Source organism: Gossypium hirsutum, chromosome A05, assembly GCF_007990345.1.
Source record: "Gossypium hirsutum isolate 1008001.06 chromosome A05, Gossypium_hirsutum_v2.1, whole genome shotgun sequence".
Lineage (NCBI taxonomy): Eukaryota > Viridiplantae > Streptophyta > Magnoliopsida > Malvales > Malvaceae > Gossypium > Gossypium hirsutum.
The window spans coordinates 12,392,048-12,406,015 of record NC_053428.1 but is presented as its reverse complement, the minus strand read 5'-3'; the positions used below and the strand labels follow the sequence as shown (position 1 = coordinate 12,406,015).

Genomic DNA, 13,968 nt, shown 5'->3' with positions numbered 1-13,968 from the left:
TTTATTTATTCCTTTAGATGTTATAAATATTTGACTTTGAAATGTTTTAATGGACATCATACCATCAATTGCTATTTATAAAGGAACATAACATGGTGTGTTTTTATTGGTTGGGCTTGTCCTTTTTAAATAAAATAATTAATTTTTTAGACAAGAATTATAATGGACTACAGTTGAAGTATTAATATAAAAGAAAAAAATTTTAAGTATTAAAGTAGAAAAAATTATATAATTTGAAAATCAATTTGTGACATAAGTCAAAGAATTAAACTTCAATAACAAGTTTGTTTATTTATTTATTTATTTGGTTGTGTTTTGGTAGAATAAATATAAACAATAACTTTGAATTTATAGGAAATGAAACTTGGAATCAGACTGTAAGTTATTTGCAATTTGTTAGTATTTGTTTTTAATATGATAGTTTAGTCTTTGAGTTTGCAACTACAACTATAAATATAATCATGATAATAATTAATACATTTGAATAGTTACAAATTAAAATTAATTATTATAATACGCAATTAAATTAAGATTTAAATTTCAATAAATTTAAAAAAGTCAACATTTAACGGAACTCATTCTGTCTTCAGTCAAGAAAAATTATATACTTTTATAATTAACTGAAATGTGATATATTTTTCTAAATAATTTTTTATTTGAGATATTTTTATAGGGAAAATTAATATCAATACCTCTAAAATAAATAGAAATAAATTTTATTAATATCATCTTAAAATATATAATTTTTAAGCACCAATAAAACAGTATCACATAATTAATTTTTAAAGATATATAAATATTATTATACACTCAATCATATTGAATTGATTTAACTTTAATTAAATTAATTAACAAGTTAAATTTTGTAGTAAACAAAATAAACATATTTTCTTCTTTTATAATTTTTTGTTTTGTTTAATTTGATGGTATTTTATTTCTAGGCTTCCAAATCATGTCAACTTTTTCTTTTTTTCTTTTGTAAATTTTTCTAGTTGTTATGCAGGCAATTTTTTCTTTTTTTTTCTCTATTTTTAATTTTCTATTTCTATTGCTATTTCTTAATTTTTAATCAAATTCCAGTAGTTTTTCAATTTTCGATTTCCTGCTAATATTTTTTTAGGTTTTTTAACTTTTGATGTTCGGTTTTAGCTTTTCTTTTTCAATTATGATTTTTATCAGTTTTTTTAATTTTTAATTATTGATTTAAGTATTTTTAAATTTCAATTTTTTTGGGTATATAATTCTACAGGGTTGTTTTTTTTCTCAAAATTTTAATTATTTTTTAAATAATTTAATTAAAGTTATATTAAATTAGAGAGAATATTCTATATGAGTGAGTGTGTAATAATATTTATATGCCTTTAAAAACTGATGATGTAAACTATATTTTATTGATGCTTAAAAACTATATATTTTAGGATGATGCTAATATAAATTATTCATAAATAGATTTTTTTTTTAAAATAACTTTTTGAAAAAATTTGAAAAAACATATTTTAAAACATTTAAATATTTAACTAAAATTAAAATAAAAATTTAAAAAGTACTTGTTAAAATCTATAATATTTGAATTTATTTATATGGTTTATTTAGAAATGAATTTTTAAAAATATTAAGAATTATTTATTATTTATTTTAATAAATAATTACTTAAATAAAAACAGTAAATATTTTAAATTTTTAAACTTTTTCAACAAGTGAATTTAAAGCATTTTTATTAAAAATATTATCCAAATATTTTTATCTTTTTAAAAATGATAGAATATTTTAAATGCAATTTTAGTTACTTTTATATTTTAAAATGATTTTTTTCTCATATTACTAAAATATTTTATATTTAATTTTTAGCAATTTATGGGTTACCAGGTAGAATCACTTAAATGGATCACATTATAGTTGATATTTAACAGTGTTGAATATTAGATTCCACAATAAATATGGGGTTGATATCATATTAAATATTTTAAAATAAATTGTATGGATAATTATATATTTTTAACTTCAAAAATAATGTTAAGATTTTGTTATATGTCTTATTTATTTTTTAAAATTTTTAAATATATTTTATGAATAAATAATAAAATCTTTACCAAATAATTATCCAAATTTTATTATTTAAGAGTGAATTAATAAACTTTAGAAATTATTTTTGACAATTATGTATAAAATATTTGAAGGAGGCGGTCTTCATCAATCCCTATACTAAGTCATTGATTCTTTTTGCTTTAATTGGGTAAAACTTAGCTAATTGTTTTTGTTGATTTAGTTTATTTTGCTCCAAATAAATAATGAAAAATATGAAAATGATTGTTTTGAAAGGCATTGTTTTTCATGAAGGAAGTGAACCCATGGTTTCAAAATTGTGTACGACTAAAGTTTATCTCCTGGTCTCTGGTCCTTGCTTTTCCTCATCACAATACGTAATACAAGTGAAGTGATTTTTATTATTATTAATCTCAAATATGAATAACACCATCCATAACAGTTTCATGAATCTCAACAGAAAAATTAAAATTAAAGCCAAGTTGCTGAGTTGTGGGTGTGGCAGTGCTGCAAGCTTCTAGGATTAACACAAAACTTCATCTTGATTGTGTTTTATGTCTTGCAACGAAAGTTTTTTTATTTTTGCCAACTTTCTTTTAAGATTTATTGATTTAATTTCTAGAAGATATAACTTTGGGAAACCATGAGGTAACAACTTGGTTTAATGGAATACAACAAGGTTTAACTTTCATTTCTCTATTAAACCAAAAGCATAATGTTTAACCGATTAAGGGATTTTCTCACAAAATGAAGGGAACAAAACAAAACAAAACAAGTCATGACTATGCTAAACCTCTTTCAAGACAGCCAAAGGGTCTAAAAGGGTTAGTGAAGCGCTTTGTTTCTTCTCTACAAACTCATGGCTGAGGCTTCCATGAAGCTGCGATGTCTCCCACTGCTTCCGCTACTGTGAGATACATGGAGCTCATTCCAAAGGACTCTAAGATTTTGGACTTGTGCATTTTCTCCATCACACTTCCCACTGGATTTACCAATACAAGCTGAAATGGAAGAAACGAAAACCATATCAGCAAAGCGTTAAAACCTTAAGCTAACCAACAATGTAATGTAATTCGTTGGGTGACACTTGACAATCATTTACCTGAAGTGATCTTTTCTCCAATATCTTTCTTAGTTCACATAACATGTCAATGCCACTTGTATCTATTGCCGAGACAGCTGAGAAATTTGCATCACTGTTAGCCAAAATACAGATATATGAATTATGTGGAAAATTATATATTCCCAAGAATTTCCTAACTTACCAGTCATATCAATAATTATACATTTCAAAGTGCTTTCATGGCTTTCATTAATCCGTTCTTCCTCCTCTCGAACCCATCTTAACATCCTACAACAAAGAAATTCCGTTAGTCAAGTCAAACATTTGCTCGATAAGATGCTGTATTACGATCTGCTAGACTGATAGCACATACTGGATAGTTTATTGACCTGGCATGGTAAGATTAAAAGAAGGCATTAATGGAGTTACCTTTCGTGTAGATAAGTTGAATTTGCAAAGTAGATTGGAGATTCAATGGCCAGTATGAGAAATGAAGGGACCCTTGAAGCTTCTTTGTATCTGTTAAGGCTTTGGTATATCTGTGTTCTTGGAATATTCCCCAATACCACAGTGTTTGGCCTGGTGACATGCAAGAGAATCTTGAATATAGAAACTCCAACCTGCATTTTCAGGCACCAACCGAAATTTTTCTGATTACTTCTTACTCTATGTTGATGCTTTTAACAGTATAATACTAGAACAGGTGGATGTTCAAAATGCTTACTGCAATGGCAAGTCCCAAAGGAACAGAAATGAAAAGAACCCCAAAGAAGGAACATATACAAGCCAAGAAATCGAGTTTATCGACTTTCCACAGCTTGTATGCTGCCCGGTAATCAATCAGCCCTATAACTGCTGTTATAATGATGGCCGCTAAGATGACATTAGGGGTGTAGTAAAAGAGTGGCATCAGGAACAGAAGAGTCACAAGCACAGCTGCAGCTAATACTATGTTAGAGACTGCTGTTTGTGCTCCAGCATTGTAATTTACCGCAGACCTAGAAAAGGATCCTGAACAAGACATGTCAAAGAGAATAGTTTCAGATTCTGTAAGTACCATGTTTTTATATGGGAAGTATTATGTGAAAGAGTCAACACCTGTTGTAACATAACATGAAGTACAAGAACCAGCCATGTTCATTAGACCGATGGCCATCATTTCTTTGTTTCCATCAACTTGGTAGTTCTGTAGAGAAGCAAATGTCCTCCCCACTGCAATCCCTTCCTGCAAAACATTATAAATCATTGGGATACTAGAGAGAAAAAATCATACAGAAATTAGATATCAGGAACATGGTTGCAGTTGCGTGCAAATCCACACAATTTCCTGAGTCTTTTATTGGTGCGGTAGGCCATTCATAAAATGGTTCAGAGTAGTAAGTTCATGTTGTCCAATAATGTCCATTAACAACAAGGATTTCAGTTATTAAATAAGACATCAATGAAGGTGCCGGTTAAGGAAAAGCTTACAGTGAGGGACAGGATCCCAGTGATAAGGCCAGTCTTGATAGTCAAAGCCAGATATTGGCCATTAAAGTACAGCATGTTCAACGAAGGTGGATTCAAACCCTTTGGCAAGTGTCCAATCTATGAAATATAAAAGGAAAGACACAACTTAGAATTTGGAGAAATTTTTCAAAAGATTTTACACAAAAGTATTGTATCACTACTTACATATGAGATTCCATGAGCTTTTGATTTAATGCAGAAGACTAAGATCGTTGAGAGAATCACGGAAGTTAATGGGGCAGCTGCTGATACCCAGAAAAGCTTCGGTTTTTTAATGCTCTGGAACGAAATTTTCAAACATCAAAAGTTAAACAAGGTAGAATGTGGACAAACTTTTTGGTGGAAAAAATAGAGATACTTACAATTTGTCTTGTTGTCAGCAGAAACAACAGGAAGCCAAACCCCATTACAATAGTTTGCCAGGACCACTGCAAATGAATTTAAACCAATATTAACATGGGAACATTTTGTTACTTTTCAAAAGTAGAATATGTCTCTTTTCTACTTGAAAGAATAAATAACATGAATAGAAGGCATCTCATATCTATAATTATAAAAGGCGCATGCCTTGTAGTCATTGCTTCAGTGTGTTAGTTTATTGGTTTAATTGAAAGGGGCAGATTTTCATTCATCAAAATAGTCCAAGCAATGATTACGGAAGCATCTGTAAGTGGCCCTTTCAGACAAACAATCACCAGATTCTTGGCCAAAAAGCAAGAAGAGCACTTCCACAATGGCTAACACTTAGTCATTTTTAAAAAGAAGCAAATAAATATAGGGAAGTTTACATTGCTTTCCCTTGGTGAACCCACTTACCTCATCTTTGTGGTCAAAAACAGAGGTCATAACAGGAACAAATTGCATCTTGCCAGTGAAATGAACAATTCCAAGCAACCCCTTTAACTGCTGTAATGCCACAATGACTGCTGCACCTGCCATGAATCCGACAAGTGTGGCGTTCGATAGAAAATCGATCAAAAAGCCTAACCTGTAAATCAAAAGCCGAATCAATTAAAATCCTAATAGATAAATGAAGTAGACTTTGTCTCGCTAGTCGTTCAGGACTACTTCTGCTGTTTTAGAAAAATGATGATTAAGATTCAGGAACACCCATGTTTAACGGATATTAAGACAGATCGATGTGCATCCACAGTGAAGGAATCTTAAGCTATTAAACTTAATACATTTAACCATGAATTACTCCTCAAGGATAATGAGAAAAACCCATGAAAACTCATCCACTCAACTATATCAAACTTCATACATTTTGACTTCAGAACATCAAAAGAAGTACCTTAAGAGACCCAAAGATGCCTGAAATACACCAGCAAAGAAGGTAGCAGTGAAGGCCAATTGAAGGTAGAGAATTGGGTCATCAGTAGAGGAGACACTTCCACTGAGCATTGTGCCCATCACTAGGGATGCAATAGACACTGGACCAACAGCAAGATGTCTAGAACTCCCAAGGACTGAATAAATCAAAGGGGGAACAAAGCTTGAATCTGCATGATTTGATGGAAATTCATATTAATAGAAGTTATTTATTTTCATTTATCTATTATTGCATTCAATTTGGACATAGAGCCTTTTTGGTTCCGATACTAACATAATCCAACGATAGGTGGCAAATTTGCAAGCTTTGCGTAACTGATACCCTGCATCATCAAAACAAAATAGACTACCATAAAAGAATATGGAGGGTTTTTTCTTAATATGAAGCAATTTTGTAAAATAAGACAATTTAATAATTATTTGATCCAGAACGTAATTTATTTAATCTAGTAACTCAGTAAATTACCATATCTGGCACCAAAGATCATTACCATGTAAAATAAATTCACATGAGGATTGATTATTGAGAGAAAAAAATCATCTTTAGATAAGTTGCAAACGAACATAAATTTTTTATTTAAAATATTAAGATTAAAAGCAAATTTTATTATTATTAAAAAAAAAAACTAAGTTCACATAATCAACAAATTCAGTGGTAAACATTTCTGTTTTCTCTTTTCCTAAAAAGCACTCTAATGATCTTAAAGAAACCGGAATATATTCAGAAACTTGTCCACTGATGAACCCATGAACAAGCATGAGAGAGAGAGGTGCTGTTTGTGGTTTAATGTTGATGATATTTTACCTGTGGGATTGCAAGGCTAGCAATGGTGAGACCAGAGATAATATCCGACCTAAATAGCTTGAGATTGTAGTGGAGACCCCACTGACATATGGGGAACAAAGACTGAAGTCCGAGAACCAGTTTCTTACACCACGTTTGGTTCTTGAATCCGTGGAGAGGATCATCAGGGAAAAATATGTCAGAGAGGCGGTGCTTTAGCTTCTGGAAAGTGGTTTTCTTTGGTGGCAAGCAAACATTGTGTACCTCTACTGCTTCCTCTGGTGGTGGCATTGGTATCTCTGTGGAAACCTTCAAACTTGTTACAGTTGTATTTGCAGAATGGGTAAAGAAATCTTCAACCCTGTTAGAGTTTAAACCCATTTCCCTTTTCCCCTTTTTTCTTATTTCACCAAAAAGAAGAAAAACAAAAATGAAACTTTTCAACAAGGAAATTTTATTGGTTTTTGGTGTTGGTGTTTTGGTGGAACGAAGATGAGTATTGGCTTTGAATTTATAGAGAAACGAAACTTGGGAGGGTATCTATCGGAGGGTAGTTATTGTGCAGTTTGTTGGTATGTGCCTCAATGGGGGTAGTTTAGTCTTTTCAACTTTTTTATTCGGGGCTCTAAAAGCAAAATGAAACTGAAGTCCAACTGCATTATGATCTTTTATGTATTTACTAAACTAAATGGAGTAATGACCTAAAAAAAACACACAGAGACACACTAAATAATAGGGGTATTATTGAACAGTAGTATTTTACACAGCCCCCAATAAGCACTTTTTTATTTGTTTTTTGTTGCAGTTTCGATACCTTACTTACAGGGTGATTTTGGATGTTGCCCAATGTTTTCCTGAATTTGATGCACATATATTTTTTTTAAAAAAATTGTTATATATTTTATTTTTAATATTTATCCTTTGTGGAATTTAAAAATTATATTAATAATGTACCTTTCATATTTCTTTTAAGAAATTATAACATATCTCATCAATTCCCGTTTTTTTGTTTTTATTTTGAGAGGAATTTGGATTTTATCATGTAGTATATTTAGTAGAGCCAAATTTTAGATAAAATAATTAGCGGCGGGTAAGAATGTAAAACAAAGGGGTTTTTTACCCTAATATTATAAAAAAAAAATTTATACACCAAAATGAGTTGTCAGCCAGATTAATTACGAAAATAGTATACTTTTTGGGATTGTGCCTACCTGACAGGCACAACCCATTATTTTATTATTAATTTTTTTTTGTTTTAAAAAATTATTATTATATTATTTTTAATATTTATATTAATATATAGATAAAAATACGGGTTTTACACGGATAAAAAATACCCGAAACGGGTCAAGCCTGTCAGGTAGGCACAACACCCTGCACATTTGCCTTTTCTTTCTTTGCATTTTACAAAAAATTGGTCTTATATCACTTTTGGTCCCTCTACTAGGCCTAAAATTAAAATTCAATCTTTATACTTGAATATCTACAATAATATTTGGTTCTATTTTTTATAATTTTTTATAAATAATTAACATTGTTAATTACTCTGATAAAATTTTTGACGTGTTTTTTTAAACAAAAAATTAGTTTAACAAAACAATGATATGTTAAGTTAGAATAAGTTTTAAATAATAAAATTTCAAACAAAATTGTATTAAAATTTTTGTTAATTACTCTATAAATTTTTGATTAGTTTAACAAAACAATGATATGTTAAGTTGGAATAAGTTTTAAATAATAAAATTTCTAACAAATTGTATTAAAATTTTTGTTAATTACTCTGATAAAATTTTTGACGTGTTTTTTAAATAAATATTAGTTTAACAAAACAATGATATGTTAAGTTGGAATACATTTTTGTTAGAAATTTTATTATTTAAAACTTATTACAGCTTAACATATCATTGTTTTGTTAAACTAATATTTTGTTTAAAAAACACGTTAAAAACTTTAACAGAGTAATTAACAATATTAATTATTTGGAAAAAAAATTATAAAAAATAGGACCAAATATTATTGTAGAAATTCAAGTATAAAGATTGAATTTTAATTTTAGGCCTAGTAGAGGGACCAAAAGTGATATAAGACCAATTTTTTGTAAAATGCAAATAAAGAAAAGGGAAATGTGCAGGGTGTTGTGCCTGCCTGTTAGGCACGACTACTCGTGCCTACCTGACAGGCTCGACCCGTTTTGGGTATTTTTTATCCGTATAAAACCCGTATTTTTATCCATATATTAATATAAATATTAAAAATAATATAATAATAATTTTTTAAAACAAAAAAAATTAATAATAAAATAATAGGTTGTGCCTGTCAGGTAGGCACGACCCCAAAAAGTATACCATTTTCGTAATTAATCTGGCTGACAATCCATTTTGGTGTATAATTTTTTTTTATAATATTGAGGTAAAAAACCCAAAACAAAGTGGATTTTCTTAATACTAGGAAAAAAACTGTGTGAGAAAACAAGAAAGAAAGAATATTTTTCTTCTTATTCATCAGACTAAATCTTTCCAAATCAAAAAATTGTGAAAAAGAAAGGAGAGGGTCATTAGCCAGTTGTCTCCGTCTCTAACACATTAGGAAAAAACAATAATGTATAATAATATAATTAGATTATGTGACATGCGAGTAAAAATAATTATTTAATAAATTTATAAAAAAAATTCATATAGATATTAAATATATTTTTAAATGAGATGATAAAGTTCAGGGGTAAGATTTATGATAGTTTACGTTTGAATTTTATGTATTTTTTTAGATTTTATATAAAAAAATAAAAATATTCTTAAAATTATATTTATCCTTTGTAAAAATAATATTTTTTTTATAAATTCAAGATTGAATTATGATTTGATTTAGAGTAATACCAACTCAGTAAGTATATATTAATTTTCTCGTCTCGAATGTTCTTAAAAGAGATAAACAGTTGATTATAAAATATTTTTTTTCTTAATTGTTTTCATTTTATATTATTTGTTGCAACTTAAATTACGAATAAAAACTGAAGGAAAGAAAAATGAAATGCTAAAATATTAAGCCATGTGATGATACGAAATGGAAGACTAATTAGCAATGTGAATTGTTGTTTCTAAAATACAAACGAAAATGAGCACAAGCAATATAGAGTACATATACTGAAACAATTGATAAGCATAATATTTTTTTCCTGAATTAAAATGCTGCTCAAAGTTTTCTCCCCCATTATAAACTTTTCTTTTCTCGGTTATCATCAAGATTTTAGTGCAAAAGCTTTATTTGTTTTTAGTACATGTTAAATGTATCTTCTTGGTTCCCCCCCCCCTTTTTTTTTTTAATGAGCAGATTAAAGTTGGTGTCATATTTAACTATTTTTTCTTTTTATTTTATTTAATTTTTTTGTAAATTTATTCAAGACGGATCAAAGGCAGGGTATTAAGAAGTTTTGTGATTGTTCAAATTTAGTCCATGTTGAAATAAAGACAAATTATTATCTCATATATAATAATCTCACCTTATAAAAACAAATCTCTCTTAAAATTTATATAACTAATAGCAAATAAGATAAGTCACATTTTGATAGGATATTAAAATGTGATCTGGCATTAAATAAAGGTAGAATTATATGTTCAAACCTAACTTTAGTACTTGATTTTATTAGAGATAAATCACTTCAAAATTTTATATGACTTAGATGTAAAATGTACCCAGTTAAAATTAGGTTTAGGCAATGTATTAAAATGTTTTTACCCATTTTTAGACTTAATTCTACTTAAATATCACTCAAATTTCATATTTCAATTTGCTTTGACTTTTTAAGATCTTAAAAGTTTATCAATTTTAACTTGTTACCTAAACTCATATTTTTTTTAATTTAATTTTTGTGGTCATATTATAACTTACAAATTTAAATCCTAATATTTTTGGTAAATCTTAGGTTGTTAGCTTAATTTAATATTTATGTCTTCTTCTTCTTTTTTCAAATATCAAACAAAACTTTGATATTAGTAGAATAACATGACGTTTGGTTTTAAGTTCATTATTGTTAGGAATTAGCTAACCAGGAGTACTTTACTTGCCAATATTAATGAAGCTTTTTTTTAGTTTTTAAGTTTTTTCTATTAACGAAAAAGGAAATCTTGGAGTCTTTGTTTGTGAAATTATAATTTTTGTTGATTAGGTTTGAAAAGCCGACAATAGAAAAAAAAAAAAAAGAAGAAGAAGAAGAAGAAGAGATTATTCTAAATTTACATTCAAGTCTAGTCTAGTGTCTTAAACTCAAAAGCTTTGCTAAAAGGAAATTTAGAGAAAGACGTGTAACTTTCCAACTGCCTTTGCCAAAAGGAATATTTTGAACTCTTTCTAATTGCTACTACTTTCGACATTATCAATTCATTCCCACCCCATATATTTGCAAGGCCGTTCCTTTCTTTTTACCCTTTTTTTTCCCTTCTATTATCACATTATCACATACTGAAACATGTAATCAAAGTAGAACACACATATTTATATTTGATATATTGAATGATTTTGTAGAGTATGTAAAATATAAACACACAGAAATATTTATATTAATTAAAAAATAGTTTTGCACATTTTTGTAATTATTTTCTGAAGAATGTTTTTTTAACAAATTTTGTGTTTATATAAACGGAGTATTGATTATTTAGAATTTTGCGAAGTTGGCAAGGAGCATCTACCGCCTAAATGCAGCTGCTTAAACTGAAAGCTATCCATTCAGGAGGGTCATAACATAAGGAAGCTCTTTAGAAGCTTAAAGACTAATTGGTCTTTAGACCTATCTCAACGGTTAAAATCAAGTTCCGGTTTAAATCAAGAGACCCAAAAAATGGGATTTTATGGAGTTGGAGTGTTACATCAATATTATCACTATTATAACTTTTGGCTTCTTGGTTGAAATTTTGTAATCTGGTCCAATCAAATCAATTTACTAGGATAATTGTCCCAATTTTTTTGTTAATGTATATATTTATATGATAACTTTATATAATTTGTTTAATAAATAAGATTATTGGTTTGAATATGATGATTATGAGCAAGGGCGAATTCAGAAAATTTTTTTAGAGGATTGAAATTAAATTATAATTTTTACAATAGTAGAAAAGAATTTTTAAAGAATTAAATCAAAATTTTATCATTTATATCGGGTTAAAATATAATTTTACTTTTACTAATTTAAAATTTTAAAAATTTAAAAAAGTTAAAATAAAAAAATTTCTCTTTAATGGGGCCGAGGCCTGTCACCCCCGTTAGATTCGTCCTGTATATAATATGTGTTTAAATTTTTTATATATTTAACAATTTATTATTTATTTATGTTAACATAAAATAAAAATAAAAAACGATAAACACGTACAAATTAACGGGTCGAGGTTAATTATGAAATGGAATTTTCTCAGTTCCCAAATCTGGCTTGCTTTCAAACGGGAGGACAAAAATTAATCTGGACCGTCTATTTAATTTTGGCTTTGCACCAAGTAGAGAAAGATTCTAGCCTCTGTTACACTTTTTTAAATATATATAAAGAATACATATTTCCTTTTTCTTTCTCTCTCTTTTCTACTTTTGATTAAACATTTATTCTCGACAAAGTTAACTATTTCACCTTTTCTTTTTGTGGTGGTGTTTGGAGAGAGTTTATTAATTGGATGATATTTAAGAAAAAAGAAATTCAGTTAATGGAAACACCTCTTTTAGCATTGACTCTTGGCTTCACTTATTCTTACTCAATTTAAAGAGTATTATTTTTTTGATACTCATATATGATCATTTAATTTATATAAAATATTTAATAATTATTTTATTTTTATATTAATATTTTTATTATTAAAAAGGCTTGCCACTTCTTGTTTTTGCATAATGTTTTTCTTCAACCTGTAATTAACGTGGGTGTACATATGTATCATATTGATGGTTAATAGTAGTTTATCTCCTATAATTGAATTTAGACCTCATGAATTGTTTATCTATGTCATATTCAATCATTTTGTCGGATTTTTATTGTGTTTAAGATATCTTATATTTATATAATTTTTATAGGTTAATACTTTATATTATTTAAGTTGTGTTTGTAATATTTTCTTGTTGTATTTTTTTAATTAAGTAGTTTTAAGATTTATGTATGCTATTTTGTACGATACATTAAACATTTAATTAAGTTAGTGTCATAAGTCAATCGAATGTTAACTTAATTAAATAATATAACAAAATATTATTTTAAAATTATTTTTATTATTTTATATAAAAATATACCCACATTTATATTTTTTTAGTATTTACACTTTATGATTAAACCAAAACTTCATTTATTATTTATATTTATGTTTGTTCCATAACCTAGTATTGTATAATTATATTGTGTATAATATTTTAAAGTCCCCCATTATATACTTATGCACATGTTTGTTGAACATCTTAATCTTAATTAACTAGGTAATAATTATTTAATATAATTGTCAAAAGCAGGGCACGAGGGGTGATGTTTTTCAAAATCATGTCACCAAAAACAGTAGCAAATCAAAGAAGTCTCCAACTAAAATAAAAGACGACTTTTAATATTTATATTTTTGTCTATTTGATTTTTTTAATTTAATTTGGTCTTTAATTTTTTTAAAAAGGGTTAAATTTAATTATCAACTTTTTAAAAAAAGAGTCAAAATAATTTTTTAAAGAATATATTAATTAAAATATTAAAGTTTTAAACACGACAACTTACATGATAATTCACATGTACTTTATGCTTTTTTTTAAATTTTAATTTTGTTTTATTTTGATTTTTTACTTCTATAATTTTTAAAATTTTGTTGAAATGAAATATAAGAGAAATGATATTATATTATCATGATATGTACATGGATTACCATGCAAATTGCCAACCCAACAACGTTAAAAATTATTGTTTAATTTATCATTTTTGTTAAAAAGAACATTTAACTCTTTTCCAAATGGTTAAGAACAAAATTTATTTAAAAATAAAAATTAAATTAACAGAAAATATAAACATTAAGGATTAAACATATAGTTATGCTAAAATAAATCGCATACAAATTAATTAGACATATCCGATGAATGGGTTACCTCTTGCAGCGGTATGTTTTTGACTTCATATATGGTGCTTTGATGGAGCAGGAAATATCATACGAAACCTAAACAATCTGCACATTTCATTAAAAGGAAAGCGATTGGTTAGCTTTTTATCTATTTTTGGTCTCAGACTGGTAGGCTCTAATTCCAT

At 27.5% G+C, this 13,968-nt stretch overlaps 1 protein-coding gene across 1 annotated transcript; it reads right to left on the bottom strand.

Annotated features, from left to right (window-relative positions):
* Positions 1-2,703: 2,703 nt before the first annotated feature.
* Positions 2,704-7,227, bottom strand: LOC107906504 (probable sulfate transporter 3.4). The gene is made up of 13 exons (XM_041113451.1): positions 6,753-7,227; positions 6,222-6,270; positions 5,910-6,117; positions 5,432-5,603; positions 4,978-5,043; positions 4,781-4,894; positions 4,577-4,693; positions 4,205-4,331; positions 3,831-4,117; positions 3,536-3,726; positions 3,309-3,394; positions 3,146-3,222; positions 2,704-3,044 (listed from the first exon to the last, which is right to left on the bottom strand). The coding sequence occupies exons 1-13, from the start codon at positions 7,110-7,112 to the stop codon at positions 2,901-2,903; spliced, it is 1,998 nt and encodes a 665-aa protein (XP_040969385.1). The 5' UTR covers positions 7,113-7,227; the 3' UTR covers positions 2,704-2,900.
* Between the last annotated feature and the right edge of the window lie 6,741 nt (positions 7,228-13,968).